This window comes from Schistocerca gregaria, chromosome 5, assembly GCF_023897955.1.
Source record: "Schistocerca gregaria isolate iqSchGreg1 chromosome 5, iqSchGreg1.2, whole genome shotgun sequence".
Classification (NCBI taxonomy): domain Eukaryota; kingdom Metazoa; phylum Arthropoda; class Insecta; order Orthoptera; family Acrididae; genus Schistocerca; species Schistocerca gregaria.
In genome coordinates this window covers 333,155,509-333,173,735 of record NC_064924.1, presented here as the reverse complement: position 1 = coordinate 333,173,735, position 18,227 = coordinate 333,155,509, and the positions used below count along the sequence as shown (strand labels likewise).

At 39.0% G+C, this 18,227-nt stretch overlaps 1 protein-coding gene across 3 annotated transcripts in view; it reads right to left on the bottom strand.

Annotated features, from left to right (window-relative positions):
- Window positions 1-18,227, bottom strand: part of LOC126272781 (trafficking protein particle complex subunit 13) — a 200,592-nt gene that overhangs the window by 90,472 nt on the left and 91,893 nt on the right. For all 3 annotated transcript variants that reach the window (XM_049975925.1, XM_049975926.1, XM_049975927.1), the window contains exons 4-5: window positions 13,385-13,518; window positions 9,784-9,901 (exon numbers count right to left, since the gene is read on the bottom strand). In XM_049975925.1, the coding sequence (XP_049831882.1) occupies window positions 9,784-9,901; window positions 13,385-13,518 (252 nt within the window). The remainder of the gene's footprint in view (window positions 1-9,783; window positions 9,902-13,384; window positions 13,519-18,227) is intronic.

Genomic DNA, 18,227 nt, shown 5'->3' with positions numbered 1-18,227 from the left:
AATTAAATTAAAAAGTTTCACCTTCTCAGTTATCTCAATTTAAGTAAAAGCTTAAGAAAGAAGATCCACCTGTGCCAATTGATCTTGCACTTCCCGTATTTCTCTGTTGTGTTGCATATTAATTTGTTTCTGATTTTGTTTAAATTTCCTAATTCCTTTGTATTCCTCTGTATCAGTAAAGTCTACCGGTTTTGTATCGTCCAGATCATCATCTACCTTTGTAGATAAATTAGTTAGCTGATCTGAAAGTTTGACTACTTTTTCCGATAATGTGCAGATTTCCACCGTGTGTTTTTCCGAACCATGTTTTAGTGTGTCTATTTATGTTGTAATCTTATCTACTGTGTCCTGTAAGTTTTCCTGACCTTTTACAATTTTAGCCTGCAAGTTGTCGTAATTTTCTTGAACAATAATCTGTGGTCCTTTTATGTCAGCTTCATGAGAAGTAATGTGTTGTCATGCTGCAAAAAGATGGGCTGAAAATGCTCACAAATTTGCATTTTTACATCTTCAGAAACTTTTTGATGTTTCGATTTGATTTTGGATGTCTCAGCAATTAAATCTTCACGTGTTAGTTCAAGTGGTTGTTCAGGTGTGTTAAATTTTTGAAGCTCCTGGTTCATTTGATTAACTTTTTGACATAATTTGATTAACTTTTTGACATAATTTGATTAACTTTTTGATGTAATTTGATTAACTTTTTGAAGTAATGGTAGTAACAATGCATGAGTGACAAACATGTCCCAATGTGCTTTTCGGCAATGCGTCCACACCGGCAATACCTACATATCGAAAAAAAGGAAGTGTGTCTTGAGTAAATTCAGAAATGGGTAATAACGCAAAACCTAAATCTATGGACCACTCACTTCCAACTTCCATCACTGCTGGCTATTCACCTCCAACTGCTAGTGCGACCAGCCACAGAGTCTCTTACAGAGGGCCCACAGCGCTGTCAGCGTTATTAATGCAATCTATCACACGGCCAACATACAGACACATAAACAGCCTACTTACAATGTATATACCAAGGTTGGTAAAAACTGCTCTGGGCATCCATGAGTTATGCTTTTATATCACCCCTTTTCCTCCTGACCCCTCATGCCTTCCTCAGCCGTATGGGTGCTAGGGGGGTATTTCTATCACAGTATTACTTTTCCAGATGGCAAATGAAAAATGTGCCAACTCTGCTAAAACTGCTTCAGCTACCAACTCTGCTAAAACTGCTTCAGCTATTACAAAGATGGGTTGATATGTCACTGCCTTGGCACCTCATCTACCTCTTCCCGCAACATACAGACATACCTAGGAGTGAAACGCCCACCAGGACTGTTACCAATGAGACTAGCGGTTCCAAAAACTATGGATTCCATACTAATATTGGTCATTATCAAATACTTTGTGTGTCATGGCTTCTTACATCCACACCCATTCGTAGATGTAAGGTAGGAGTGTATTACCCACACAGTATTTTTAATTAAATAATGTAAATAATTAGTGTAAATAATGAGTCACATAGACTAAAATTTTATTGAAATTTCTTTGCTCCAGACATTCCTGAATAATGCTTCTCTGTCACTCCATTTTCACCCACAACCACCACTCCTATGTAATGTAGATTGTTCTTACTCATGCAGTGCTTCTTTCCACACAGAAAATGATGTCTGTATCAAGTCTTTGTTGAAATCGATCCAGTCAGTTCTCTGAAGGAAGTGAAGTAATGCCAGTAATTAATTCGAAAGAAAATTCTTATAGAAGATGGCACCAAGCTTAGTGGTACCCTCCAAAAGGGTGATAAGGTGAAGAAGAAACACGAATGAATGAACAATAATATCACTGAATTCAATGACACAAGCAATTTGCCATCTAAAACTTGGATGCTTGTGTTTAAAAAACTATGTAGAAGAAATGACCTACTTTTGAAGTAGTGCACTTTCACTAGTGTTTCTTCACAATGTTACAAATATCCCTCAAGGTTACCCTTCTCAATGTGATCTACAGAACACAATGATGAATGAACGCTACTTGGATCCTGATCAATCAAGAACGGATGGTCCGATTTCTCCAAAACATTATGACTTTCAGGAATCTCCTGAGGAAAGTAGTTGACCAAGCATGCTAAAGATATGCTTGAAATAAGAAATCAAACATTTGAAAGCTTCTCTGGTGGCCTGCAGTTGAGTCAGCATACATTGATCCCTGACAGCAGCTGGGTGCAGCACCTTCACCCATCTACTTCAACCAATCACATAAGGTGATTTTGTAACTCGCTCTATGGCTGTGCCTCAATGTTCACACACCTCCATACACAGCTCTTCACAGCAGCAAGCTGACAGCCACGCTCCTAGTTGTGAGGGATCCTCTTATGTAGACTCAATTAAAGAAAAATATTTTATTGACTGCTGTTTCAGAATACTGAAGACAACCACAAAATATTTAACTAGCACAATTCACATCTTCATTTTCAAATGGCAATAATGTTGTAAGTGGTCTGGACCATCACTCAACACGATAAAAGTACAGACCAATGCCAAGTGATTATATGTGTGGCTCAACAAAATGTTCCAAGATATTCACAGACCGTGCTGAATTCAAACTGTTTTACCTTTTTTATGTTTTTTAGGGAATTTGCAATTCCAAAAACATAGGACTCCACACAAAACTATCAATAAGCCAGAGTGCAACAGTACCTCATGCAGTTTTCCTTTGTTTACAGATATTCAATGCTATTATGTTCACTTTGTTGACTTAATTTCGTCTGCCTGGAAGAAATTCTTCAGGATGCCCACCCATTAGAATATAGAGTATGACTAAACAGAAAGCCAAAATTATTGTCTTGATTATTTTCAATATTTTTCAAAGTTGCAGCTTTTAAGGGTGAAATTTGAAAAACTGGTTTGGCTTAAAGTTTTCAGTTCCAACCTATTTGCACACCGAGTATTGAGGGCAACAGCAAACTTTGTGCATGTATACTGATTAACATGATTATGTTTCATGTTAATAATCAATGCTTTCTTTTTCAATTTCTGGAGGCAAAACAGTATTTCCCAATTATTGTGTCATAGTAACACGGCATAGAGGAAACATAACACTGCATTAAGACACACATCATTATGGCCGAATTGTAACTGAAGTGGTACGATGTCCTGTATTGTTTTTTCTGGTGCAAACAGCATGGAATTACTGCACCTGTGACGCATGAAAATTAAAAAATTTTTGTTTGGCTGGGACCATCACATATAAATAAAGGTGGTTGTTAGAGTTTAACGTCCCATCGACAACGACGTCATTAGAGACGGAGCGCAAGCTCGGGTTAGGGAAGGAAATTGGCCGTGCCCTTTCAAAGGAACCATCCTGGCATTTGCCTGAAACGATTTAGGGAAATCACAGAAAACCTAAATCAGGATGGCTAGAGACGGGATTGAACCGTCGTCCTCCTGAATGCGAGTCCACACATATAAATAAACTGTTTTTACATTGAAATAACTTAAAATAGAGCTAATATGGCTAAGACTTTCTTAACCAGAGAAGCTATAAAAGGATTTTTTTATCATTTAAGTGATTTTTTTGTGTAGCAGTAGGGTCCACAGTCACAACAAATAGTCTAAATGTTGTTATACAAACTGTAATTATAACATAGGCCATTAAAATTAAAATGTTGAGAAAGATGGGACACAAAAAAATTTTACTCACTGTGAGTACACAATATACTGGGAAGAATATGTGATTACATTTGTAGGAGATTTTGGGGTACATATGATACAACATTTACTACATCGAGTTGTCACTGCTGGCAGAAAACTGCCTATAGTCTGTCTGGAAAAAAAAGTAAAACACAGTTTGGCTGATGGGTAAAAGTGCAACAATCCACAACTTTAACTCTGTGCCAGAGTTAATCAATTATAGTGGCTGGTAAGCGGTGGCCTGCATATCTCTCAGCAACCTGTAACCAGGCATTCTGGACAGAGAGATCTGGAATAGGTGTTGCCCAGGACAACAGCTGAGCAACCCCCGTTTCAAGGTAGGTCAGGGTAGCACGCGCAATATAAGGTCTGGCATTATCTTGTTAAAAGATACCATCATTGAGACCTCAACGATAAGGCACATACTCTGGCCTTATCATTTCAAAAATGTAATAGATAATTCTGTCTGAATCATAAGTGATCATGTTGTGTACTCAGCGCCATCCTATTACATCACATCATGTGTTGGACCCATATGATGGTGACTAATGCATTGTGGCAACAGTCGTTCTATTCTGAACATCAGCAAAGTTATACCTGCAGTTTGGTGACCTGCAATTTGATGCTGTATGTTGAAATCTGATTACTCTGAAAAATGATTTGTTGCTACTCCTGTGTCCAGTGTCATTGTTAGGTGCACCATCTTTGGCATTCTTCTCTCAGTTGCCATGTGGAAGGAAGGCACAACAGAGACTGCTGTGCAAATAGTTCTTAATGCTCCAACAGTTGTAGCACAGACCATATGGATACTTTTCTTGCTGCAAACAATCTAAATCACGACTCAAGATATGTGACAAGACAGCACAGTCCTGTACTTCTGAATGAAAAATCTTACCCTTTTATTAACAACAGAGGAAAAGATAGATTACAACTTACTGTAAAGATGATGCATTAAGTTGCAGACAGGCACAATTAAAGGACACTTACACATAAGCTTTAGGCCGCAGCTTTGGTTGGAGAAAGAGATACAGATACAGAGACAATTCTTTCACACAAGCAAGCACACCTCACACATACGTGACTGCCAACTCCGGCATCTCAGGCCAGAATACAACTATCATATGGGATGGAAGCAGCATTCTGGAGGGGACGGGAAAGGGGGAGGGATAGCAGTTTATGGGTGGGGGAAGAGAGAAGTACAGTCTGGTGGAATCTGCAGGGACTAGAATGCCAACAGGTGCAGTATCAGGCATCTGTGGGCAGCAAGGTGTGGAAAACACAGCAAACGAGGAAAGGAGCACAGAAAGATGGGTGGGTGCACTGACAGAGGGTGGGAGACACGAATGGGGAGGTGATGATAAAACAAAAGTGGATGGAAACTGTTAGGTGGAGGGTGTTGGGAGAGAATGCTACCGTAGGTTGAGGCTGGGATAATTACAGGCGTGGAGAATGTGTTGTGAGGATAACTCCCATCGCACAGTTCAGAAAAGCTGGTGGTGGAGAGGAGAATCCAAAGAACTCCTGTAATTAGCCCAACATCAACCTATGGTAACATACCATCCCCACACCCTCCAACTAACAGTTTCCGCCCCTCTGTCCTGTCATCTCCTTCCATTCAAGTCTTCTATCCTCCTTGTTTGCCACCCCCTGCCAATGCATCTGCCCCTCTTTCCCCAATCCTCTCCTTTTTTGCAATGTTTTTCCCACATTCCTGCTCCTCAACCTCCTGATGCTGCACCTGTTGGCATTCTAGTCCCTCCACACTCCACAACACAGCACTTCCTTCTTCCCCCACCAATACATTGATATTAGTTCCCCACCCGAACCAGACTGCTGCTTCCATCCTATGTGATAAATGCATTCTGGCCTGAGCTGCTGGAGTTGGCAGTCATATGTGCATGAGGTGTGCTTGCTTGTGTCAATGAATGCTGTGCGTTTTCTTTTCCCGATGAAGGCTGTGGCTGAAACCTTATGTGTAGTCTTTAAACTGTGTGTCTGCAACTTAGTGTGTCATCTTTATGGTAAGTAGCAATCTATCTTTTGCTAAACTGTTGATATTCCTACTTGGAGTTTCCATTGTTTGATATTACCCTCTTCTTACTCTCTTCTTGCAATGAGGTGGCTCTGTTGAGCTCCTGTATGGCATAGAGTATCCCCTCCCTTACCCACTGATTCCTTTCTTGCATGACAGTCATGGGATCTCAACCAAGGGGAACAGCAGCATTGCAGAATGATGAAGTGCAGTCTCAATAGGACATGATACTGTCATTGTCTCCCTCCATGAACCATGGACCTTGCCGTTGGTGGGAAGGCTTGCATGCCTCAGCGATACAGATAGCCGTACCGTAGGTGCAACCACAATGGAGGGGTATCTGTTGAGAGGCCAGACAATCGCGTGGTTCCTGAAGAGGGGCAGCAGCCTTTTCATTAGTTGCAGGGGATACAGTCTGGATGATTGACTGATCTGGCCTTGTAACAATAACCAAAACGGCCTTGCTGTTGTGGTACTGCGAACGGCTGAAAGCAAGGGGAAACTACAGCCATAATTTTTCCCGAGAGCATGCAGCTTTACTGTAAGGTTAAATGATGATGGCGTCCTCTTGAGTAAAATATTCCGGAGGTAAAATAGTCCCCCATTCAGATCTCCGGGCGGGGACCATTCAAGAAGATGTCGTTATCAGGAGAAAGAGAACTGGCGGTCTACGGATCGGAGCGTGGAGTGTCAGATCCCTTAATCAGGCAGGTAGGTTAGAAAATTAGAAAAGGAATATGGATAGTTTAAAGTTAGATACAGTGGGAATTAGTGAGGTTCGGTGGCAGGAGGAACAAGACTTCTGGTCAGGTGACTACAGGGTTATAAACACAAAATCAAATAGGGGTAATGCAGGAGTAGGTTTAATAATGAATAGGAAAATAGGAATGCGGGTAAGCTACTACAAACAGCATAGTGAACGCATTATTGTGGCCAAGATAGATATGAAGCCCACGCCTACTACAGTAGTACAAAGTTTATATGCCAACTAGCTCTATGCAGACGACGAAGAAATTGAAGAAGTGTACGAAGATATAAAAGAAATTATTCAGATAGTGAAGGGTGACGAAAATTTAATAGTCATGGGTGACTGGAATTCAGTAGTACGAAAAGGGAGATAACGAAATGTAGTAGGTGAATATGTATTGGGGCAAAGAAATGAAAGAGGAAGCTGCCTGGTAGAATTTTGCACAGAGGACAACTTAATCATAGCTAACACTTGGTTTAAGAATCATGAAAGAAGGTTGTATACATGAGACATTTCCAGGGGCAGATGTGGACTCTGACCACAATCTATTGGTTATGAACTGTAGATTAAAACTGAAGAAACTGAAAAAAGGTGGGGATTTAAGGAGATGGGATCTGGATAAACTGAAAGAATCAGAGGTTGTACAGAGTTTCAGGGAGAGCATACGGGAACAACTGAGAGGAATGGGGGAAAGAAATTCAGTAGAAGAAGAATGGGTAGCTTTGAGGGATGAAGTAGTGAAGGCAGCAGAGGATCAAGTAGGTAAAAAGATGAGGGCTAGAAGAAATCCTTGGGTAACAGAAGAGATACTGAATTTAATTGATGAAAGGAGAAAATATAAAAATGCAGTAAATGAAACAGGCAAAAAGGAATACAAACGTCTCAAAAATGAGATCAACAGGAAGGACAAATGTAAGGATGTAGAGGCTAATCTCACTACGGGTAAGATAGATACTGCCTACAGGAAAATTAAGGAGACCTTTGGAGATAAGAGAACCACTTGTATCAACATCAAGAGCTCAGATGGAAACCCAGTTCTAAGCAAAGAAGGGAAAGCACAAAGGTGGGAGGAGTATATAGAGGGTCTATACAAGGGCGATGTACTTGAGGACAACATTACGGAAATGGAAGAGGAGGTAGATGAAGATGAAATGGGAGATACGATATTGCGTGAAGAGTTTGACAGAGCACTGAAAGACCTGAGTCGAAACAAGGCTCCGGGAGTAGACAACATTCCATTGGAACTACTGATGGCCTTGGGAGAGTCACTCCTGACAAAACTCTACCATCTGGTGAGCAAGACGTATGAGACAGGTGAAATACCCTCAGACTTCAAGAAGAATATAATAATCCCAATCCCAAAGAAAGCAGGTGTTGACAGATGTGAAAATTACCAAACTATCAGTTTAATAAGTCACAGCTGCAAAATACCAACGCGAATTCTCTACAGAAAATTGGAAAAACTAGTAGAAGCCGACCTTGGGGAAGATCAGTTTGGATTCCGTAGAAATGTTGGAACACGTGAGGCAATACTGACCCTACGACTTATCTTAGAAGCTAGATTAAGGAAGGGCAAACCTACATTTCTAGCATTTGTAGACTTAGAGAAAGCTTTTGACAATGTCGACTGGAATACTCTCTTCCAAATTCTGAAGGTGGCAGGGGTAAAATACAGGGAGCGAAAGGCTATTTACAATTTGTACAGAAACCTGATGGCAGTTGTAAGAGTCGAGGGACATGAAAGGGAAGCAGTGGTTGGGAAGGGAGTAAGACAGGGTTGTAGCCTCTCCCCAATGTTATTCAATCTGTAAATTGACAAGCAGTGAAGGAAACAAAATAAAAATTCAAAGTAGGTATGAAAATCCATGGAGAAGAAATAAAAACTTTGAGGTTCGCCGATGACATTGTAATTCTGTCAGAGACAGCAAAGGACTTAGAAGAGCATTTGAATGGAATGGACAGTGTCTTGAGAGGAGTATATAAGATGAACATCAACAAAAGCAAAACGAGGATAATGGAATGTAGATGAATTAAGTCGGGTGATGCTCAGGGAATTAGATTAGGAAATGACACACTTAAATTAGTAAAGGAGTTTTGCTATTTAGGAAGTAAAATAACTGATGATGGTCGAAGTAGAGAGGACATAAAATGTAGACTGGCAATGGCAAGGAAAACGTTTCTGAAGAAGAGAAATTTGTTAACATCTAGTATAGATTTAAGTGTCAGGAAGACATTTCTGAAAGTATTTGTATGGAGTGTAGCCATGTATGGAAGTGAAACATGAACGATAAGTAGTTTGGACAACAAGAGAATAAAAGCTTTCGAAATGTGGTGCTACAGAAGAATGCTGAAGATAAGGTGGATAGATTATGTAACTAATGAGGAGGTATTGAATAGGATTGGGGAGAAGAGAAGTTTGTGGCACAACTTGACTAGACGAAGGGACCAGTTGGTAGGACATGTTCTGAGGCATCAAGGGATCACCAGTTTAGTATTGGAGGGCAGCGTGGAGGGTAAAAATCGTAGAGGGAGACCAAGAGATGCATACACTAAGCAGATTCAGAAGGATGTAGGTTGCAGGAGGTACTGGGAGATGAAGAGGCTTGTACAGGATAGAGTAGCATGGAGAGCTGCATCAAACCAGTCTCAGGACTGAAGACAACAACAACTGCCATTGTTAAATTCGCTCAAATGCTGGAGAAAGTTTCTGGTTCTTACATGAGGCATAACACAGTCTTTTCACAAATAACTTAAAAGTCAAATGAAGTTTCTGAATGAGAAATATGCTGTGAGATCTTACATTATATACATAATGCAGATGGCATTACTCCTACCTACTTCTTACAGTTGCACTGAAATGCTAAGCATTTGCATATGCAAGCAAACATAGTCAGCAGAGAAGACAATTTTTTTTATTTTATTTTATTTTATTTTATTTTATTTTTTTTTTTTTTTTTACACACACGCCCTGTGCAACAACAATTGGACCAACTCTATAAGAAATTTGCAAACCAAGAAATACATGATGAACTGTCTTTAAAGGTGCTGAATGATTAAGATGTTTTTAAGTACCATTCAACTATTCCATCATTGCTATCATATGACTGGTTATCATTCATTCTATAATATGTCACTTATAACAAAAGAAAGTCTTAAATTAGCCATTTAAAATTTCATTAATACCAAAATTGCTTTTAAAACTGAGCCTGTATAGCTGTTTATAAGATGCACTGACAGTCAGCATTGTCTTCATATTGATGTGGGGATTTTTAAATGTTTAGTTGTAATGAACTAGTTGAAAATAAGAAAATTATGTTAAATACCTCTGCATTATAAAACTTTGTTTTTACATCCAAAGGTTTGAATACTTCAAATTTAAAAAACTTGCGAAATGATAAATGATTCTTCATGGGTGAGTTGTAGCTCACTTCACAAAGTAGTCTGCAAAGAAATGGTAAAAGTTTATGAGCAGGAACATACAGAAGACAAATGGTTCACACATTTCAAATAATGATCAGTTAAAATACTTTATATGAATCAATATTTTAGCACAGCAATCAACTGACATTAATTATTACTGAGAATCAATGGCAAACCTTGAAAGGAGATACGAAACCCTCATTTTAGCAAATAATTGTGAAGCAGGTAAGAGAGAACGGAACATAGCTGTCAAAATTAGTGAGTGTGTCAGCACTGTCAGGCATGTAAAAATCAGATAAAGTTATGAAATTAAATGTTCCTTCATATTCTGAGCTAAATGGATAGGTTTTCTTATGTGGACTTTGGCTTCCCTGAGCAGGGTCACAATGTCACAGCAAAACATCACATCATCATCATCATATAATTTCCATATGTATTTGAGAAATTGACATTTGAGATCATGACAGGTCGCATCTGGATCTGGTCACATCATTTAGTTATTGAAAAACTGTCTTTCTATGAAGCTCATCAGGAAATTAGGGTATAACAATATATAAGCAAATTTTACTTCACTGACACATGTCATACAATCTAATCACTCATTGCAAGTTTAAATAATGTTTAACTGTTTCACGTGGAAAGGCATCCACTGTTTCATTTCTCATAATGTTTGGACAGTACAAGTTGTAGAACAACAACTGCATAATTTTTTGTGATACCTGTTTATGATTTTGGTGTGCTGGAGGAGGAATCAGTGACTTGAATAAACTGATTTGGAGATTCTTCTCAGACCGCCATCAAAATTGTTCATCAACTCAATGAATTCAGATGTAAAAAGACAGAAACATACACATATTTCTCTAACAACGACAGCGGATGATTGGGCCAAGCAAGACCCATTGTCAATAGAAGTATGTATCAATATCAAGAATGATTGAAACTGATGGCCACTGCATTCACTAGCATATTCAGTGCAATCTAAGAGCATGTTGAATAGTTGTTGCTAAGCTCTAACATTACATTCTTCATGCCAAGAAGACTGGTGTGTGTGTGTGGGGGGGGGGGGGGGGGGGGGGCAATGAGATTTTGTCAATTGAAACATGTCCTTGAATAATGCTATAAGGCACATTTTGTAGAATTGCATGTAACTGTGTTGTATACGGCAGTTTGCATCATCTGTTGTAACAGTTGACCCATTTATCATCAAAGGGTGGCACTTAACAACAAGGAGACTCTTGCAGTTTTTGCACCTCTGCACAAATGATGCTGTGTATTACTAGAATGGTGAGTGAATTAAGGTGATGCAAAATGTGCCAAATGGCATTATTCATGCACATGCTTCAATTATTAATAGAAAGTTGAATACTTGGATTTCTGTAATCAGAATCATTACAGCATTAAAAATAATACATTAAAATCACTATTTACCTTTCAAGCTGATGACTATGGTTTTACCAGTTTGTCCAAAAGACAAACTAGAAGCTGTGTTTCTGGACCTTATAAATAACACCCATCAACAAAAGCTAAGAAAGTAAATAAAGGATACCATAGATGAAGGGCAGCAGGCATATTCCATATCCATAGATTTCAGGAAAGCATTGGACACAATTCCCCATCCCAAACTGTTAATGAAGCTCCGAGCATACAGAATATGTTTTCAGATATGTCAGTGGCTAGAAGACTTTTTTTAAGTAATATAAGCTAGTATGTTATCCTGGATGGCTAGCTTTCATCAAAGACATGGCTATTGTCAAGAGTGTCCCAGGGAAGTGTGCTAGGACTTATCTTGTTCTTTATGTACATAATTGATTTAAGGATATGGTGAGCAGCAATCAGCAATTATTTGCTGATGACATGGTAGTATACGGGAAAGTATCATTACCATGTGACTGCAAGAGCATCCAGAATGACTCTGAATTTCTATTTGGTGTGATGAATCACAGCTAGCTGTAAACAGAGAAAAATATAAATTAATGCACATCAGTAGGAAAAACAATCCTGTAATGTTCGAATTTAATTTGGTGTGGTGCTGCTTGACACAATCACCTCAATTAAATATGTAGGCATAATGGAACAAGCACGTAAGGGTAGTAACAAGGAAGACAAATGCTCAGCTTCAGTTTATTGGGAGGATTCTCGGAAAGAGTAGCTCATTTATAAAGGATACCTTGTAGAACAAAAGTGTGACCTCTTCTTCGGTAGTGCTTGAGAGTTTGGGATCACAACAGGTCAGATTAAAGGATGACATTGAAGCAATTCAGAGGCTTACTGCTGAAGAGTATGATATTATTTTTTAGAAACACTTCAGAGAAAATTTAGAGAACCAGTATTTGTGGCTGACTGCACAATCACTCTACTGCTGCCAATGTGATTTTTGTATAATGACCATGAGAACACGATAAGAGAAAGTAGGGCTCATACCGAAGTGTATAGAATGTCATTTTTTCCCTCACTCCATTTAAGAGTGGAACTGGAAAGGGAATAACTAATAATGATACAAGGTATTCTTTGCCATGCACTGTGTCATAGCTTGTAGAGTATGTATGTACATATACTACAGATGGGTCCCTTTCATCCTGGGGTGTGAGTGACCTGTATTTCATTTTTAACCTATTTTGAACCTATTGCTTCCCCAGTGAAGTAACTAATAGTTCTGCAAGCTAGGATAATGTCAACACTTTCATGTGTGTCCACCAGCAATACTAAACACTCTGCCATCTGTAGTACTGACCATCAATTCTGTCTCGAATTTATTTTCTTGGCAGCACTTTCCTTTGATAGAATTAAATTCTTTCTTTCCTTTCTTACATCTGATTCATGTTTACTCACTTTGGTACTTTAATTTGCAATCTACTACTATTTGCCATTTGTCTATTTTATTATTTTGATGATTTCTTAAATTGTTTTTGCAACTATTATTCAGCTTCACCCTTCCACCTACTATTTCTTACTTGCATACTCCAACAATACCATTAGGTCTAAATACTGAAGTTTATATCATTATCCTTCCTCACTGTTTTGTTCATAAATTGTAGAGAACTGCGAGTTGGTTTGAAACAAAAACCAAAAATTTTCTGGAAAAAGACTCTCTCAGAAACTTAAATTTTAATGGAGAGAGAGGATTACTTATTGTGAAAAAGTATGACATTATTTACATATTTAAATTTTGTAATTTTGTATTTTCAGAAAAACCTGCTGAAAGCAATGTAGCTGTACAGCTAAAAGAAAGAAATTCTACATCACCCCCCCCCCCCCCCCCCCAATACAAACATTACTAAGTGCATGCTGTCATTTTAATGATGTACCATGTTTCACAAGAAATACTACAAATTCACCATCTCTACATAAAAATAATCCAACATGTAACTGAATCTTCAAAATCAAATTAAGTAGCAAATCTCACTTAGTAGACATAAATTTACTGTGTTGTTAAATGGTTGCAAATGGTATAATATCAGTGAAGTTCATTTCAGTAAAGTACAGATTATCTGGAACAATACTTACATGTGTGTACCAACCTCCTTTACTTCATGATGAATCACATCATCAACAGTCTCTTGCGGATGAAGCTCTTTAGCGACAGCTTCTGAGTGGCCACCCGATAGAGGTATACGTTGGGAGTTTGTCTGCAGGTCCACCTATTGCAAAACATACACAGGCTACTAGTTATGGAAACTGTAACATAAAATTCCTTATGTACAAATTCAATAATGAAACAGAGAAACACACACACACACACACACACACACGCACACACACGCACACACACACGCACACACACACACACACACACACACACACACACACACACACACGTGTGTGTGTGTGTGTGTGTGTGTGTGTGGTGTGTGTGTGTGTGTGTGTGTGTGTGTGTGTTTTTCACTTCTCCAGCTGCTGGGGCAGGTTTGTTTTCATCTCAAAGCTCAATACTTTAGCAGTCTTTTTCACTGTGCCTGTCTATGATTCAACACCTAATCTACGTGGTGAGTAGCAATCTGTCCTTTCCATATTATTGTTATTCCATCCTGGACTATCCATTGTTTTGCATTTAATTAGTGAGATAACAAGTTTTAAACAAATTACCAGTTCATTTATGAATTCATTCACCGAGCAAAAGCATTTCTGCAGTAGTGCTTCAAATATCTTTCTTTTTAGTGGACCTAAGTTCAACAGTATTATTTTGTTCAATTTATATATAGCAGACTGTGTGTGTGTGTGTGTGTGTGTGTGTGTGTGTGTGTGTGTGTGTGTTCTCCTTCTAAACCCCTAGTTGGATATCCAACTAATTTGGATACACAAACAGCATACTTCATCAGTATCAGGACTGTGAGGTTTATAACCTAGCTCCGCTCCAATATGGGTGGAGATACAGGGAAAACATGTTCTTTAGCTCCTACCACATAGGCAGGACAGGTGTAACGTGTTGGATTAGTGAGGCCTGCCTTATAAACCAGCTTTGCAGGACAGCTTACATGTCAAGGAGGCAGAGGGAGGGGGGGGGGGGGGGTGATTTTTTCCAAGCACCATTTATGTTGGTTACCATGCGTAGGTGATGGAGAGAGAGGAGGATGAGGTGGACAGTGAAAGAAGGGAAGAGGGGATTGTCAGAAAGGGCGCAGAAACAATGGACAGAGAGAATTGCAAGGGGACATGTTCAGGCAGAGAGGGAGGAGGCAAGTTGTACGAGTAGTATCAACATACCTTGCAGGGGATAAAAGTCAAAGGGCAGATGGGCACAGCTGAGAAGACAGAAGAAGGATAGTGTGACATGGGGTGACGTGGTGGACAGAGGAAGGGGGGAGGATGAGATGGACAGAGAGAGGGGAGCATGGCACAAACAGAGAGAGGGATGAGGGGGGTGAGGGTGGGGGGGGGGGGGAGTTGCAGGAGGCAGGTGTAAAGAGGTAATGGGCAATTGGAAAAGTAAGAGAGCAAAGGCAGGTAGAGAGAAGGGGAGGATATGGACAGAGTGGGGGGGAGTCAGGTAGATGGAGGTGAGAGGATGAGGTGGACAGAGAGATGAGGTGGACAGAGAGATGAGGTGGACAGAGAGATGAGGTGGACAGAGAGATGAGGTGGACAGAGAGATGAGGTGGACAGAGAGATGAGGTGGACAGAGAGATGAGGTGGACAGAGAGATGAGGTGGACAGAGAGATGAGGTGGACAGAGAGATGAGGTGGACAGAGAGATGAGGTGGACAGAGAGGTGGGAGGAGGGTGGGAGGAGGGTGGGAGGAGGGTGGGAGGAGGGTGGGAGGAGAGAAGAAGTGGACACAGAGAGGGCAGAGGAGGCAATGTGTGTAATTTGTGTGTCCAACAGGTACATGAGTGAAGCTGTGGGGAAAATACTAGTTCCTTAGTTACATGTTAGGCAATGGTTCCCATCTGATCACCGAAGTTAAGCGCTGTTGGATGTGGCGGGCACTTGGATGGGTGACCATCCAGGCAGCCATGCACTGTTGCCATTTTTCGGGATGCACTCAGCCCATTGAGGAGTTACTTGACCAAATAGCAGCAGCTCTAGTCACTGAAAGCCATCATAACGACGGGGAGAGCGGTGTGCTGATCACACGACCCTCCTATCTGCACTCTTAGCTGAGGACGACATGCGAGTCAGTCACTTGTCCTGAAGACAAAGTCCTTTTTTTTAAATTACATGTTCCGTGAGTCATTTTGCAAGATGGATCATAATGATGTGAAATGAGTCATTTTGCATTCACATTGCAAATTAATTTGACCATACCTTTACATTCTGAACATTTATAAAGTTTATTTTTTTCCCCAAAAAAGAAAGAAGATATATGTATGTGAGTTAGTAATTCCTATCTACCACCTTTCACAGATTACAGTAATATAAATACTTCTACGCTACAGAAGGACAGAAGGAGTTGTCAAGGAGAAACTCTCTCAATTTATTTCCAAATTTTAATTTTGTCAGATATTTTATACCATTGAGTAAGTGATAAAAAATTTTAGTTGCAGCATTGTGCATCTCTTCTTGTGATAAAGACAACATTAATGTGGAATAATGAATGTCATTTTTCCTTCTGGTATAGTAATTATGTTCGTCATTGTTCCTTTTGAACTGTAATGCATTATTTACAATGAACTTCATGAGGGAATAAATATACTCTGAAGCAGTAATCAGAATCCCCAATTCATTAAACAAATGTCTACAAATAATTGTGGGTGTGTACCACATAATATTCTTACAGCACACTTTTGGGCAATGAAGACTTACTTTCTTAAAGATGTGATACCCCAGAACATTATCCCATATGAGATTGTTGAATGAAAATATGCCAAATATGTCAACTTTCTGATCTGTCTCTCCCAAGATTTGCAATGATTCTTAGCACAAATATGGCTAACTACATTGTTTAAGGCATTCCAAAATGTGATTTTTCATATTTAAATTCTCATAAATATGAATCCCTAAGAATTTTGAAGTTTCCACCCTGTTCATTATTTTCTCACCATGTGCTACTCCTATCATTGGTTTAGTACCTCTAAATGTGCAGAAATGAATATGTTGTGGCTTTCTAAAAATGAGGGCGAAACCATTCACAGAAAACCAGTCAATGATAGTTTTTAAGAACTTTGTTAATAATTTCTTTTGTTTTTGTACATATGTTTGGATTGATTACAATACAAGCGTCATCTGCAAAAACAACTAATTCTGCTTGTTGTATACTAAGCTGGAAGATAATTTACGTATAGGGGGAAAGAATTGGAGCTAAGATTGAACCTTAGGAATGCCATATGTGATTTCTTCGCAGTCAGAATTATGTCCCTGGACTATATGCTTGAATTATTAAGTACAACTTTCTGAATTCTTTTGTTTATAAATGACTTTATTCATTGGTTGACTGTACCATCAATTTTTGTCAGACAATACTGTGATTTACAGTGTCAGGTGCCATAGAGGGGCACTGAAAATGCAAACTGGTGTTATTTTATTATTTAACACTTATAAAATCTGGTGAGTGAACGTGTAAATGGCATCCTCAATACAGCAACTTTTCTGAAACCCAAACTGTGATTAGCAGATGATATTACTGTTGCTAAGCTGAGATACTATCTAGAACACATCATCTTTTCAAAGATTTTGGAAAAGAATATGAAGGGTGAAACAGGTTGGTAGTTATTGAAATCTCCCTCATCACCTTTCTTAAAGAGATGTTTATCATCATCATATTTCAGTTTCTCTGAAAAAATGCATTGAGTTAGTGATGGTTATTTAAGGTAAGACTGGGCTTACTAATGGGAACAAATTTTAAGCACTCCTCTGGAAAAAAACTTCAATACCAGATGAGCTTTTATTTCTGAGAGAAAATATAATTTTCTTAATTTCAGAAGGAGAAGTTGGTGACATATTTGTATGATTGAATTCTGTGAAAAGTACAGTTTTAACATATTGTTGTGATTTTGTTCTTGAACTGTTTGTCCCTATGCTTTCTACTACATTTAAGAAATGGTTATTGAATGAGTTTGCTACCTGTGAGTCATTATTTATAGCCCTTCCATTCAGTTCAATAGTGACATTGTCTTGTTCTGTGGCTGGTTGTCCTGTCTCTCATTTCACTACATTCCATATAGACAAGTCTGTGGGCGGAAGTCCTGATTTCTGACATTAAGTGCATGTTCCTTGATTTATTAATAACCTTTCTTGGTAATTTTGAGTAGTAGCTGTAGTATGCATCTACTGCACGATCCCTACTTGTTCTTGCCAAAAGATTCATTTCCCTTTTTCTTTCCGGAGTTACTTTATCCCACTAGTGCTCCCCAGTTTTTTACATGGCTGTTTAGCATCCTTTCTGATTAGCTTATGTGGAAAGCTATTTTCATGGAATGATATGAACTTATTATGGAACAGATTAAATTTTATGTTAGCATTTGGTTCATTACAAATTACATCTCATGTTCTCTCCTATACACTGTTCTTAAAAACATTTGTCCTGAAGTTATTAATAATTCTGTTTCCACTGAGGAGCATCCATACTGTAAGGCACTGTTATTTATCATAGCTAACCATGCATCATGATCAGAGAGAGCATTTGTTATTGGGTAAACACTTATTTTCTTGCTCTGAGCTTCATCAACAAAAACGTTATCAATTAGGGTCCTACTGTCTTTATCCATAGATGTTAGAAAGTGAATTACTCATATTAAATTGCAGGATCCAAACAAGGTTTCCATATCATTTTTCCTATCAGAATTCCTTAGAAAACCTACACTGAAGATACTGCATATCATCAATTGCTTGTTGCTGCTGTCTGACAGATAGCACAGCAAGGAATCCAGATTCCTCATTAATAGTTCAAAATTTCCCAATCAGGGATCTGTA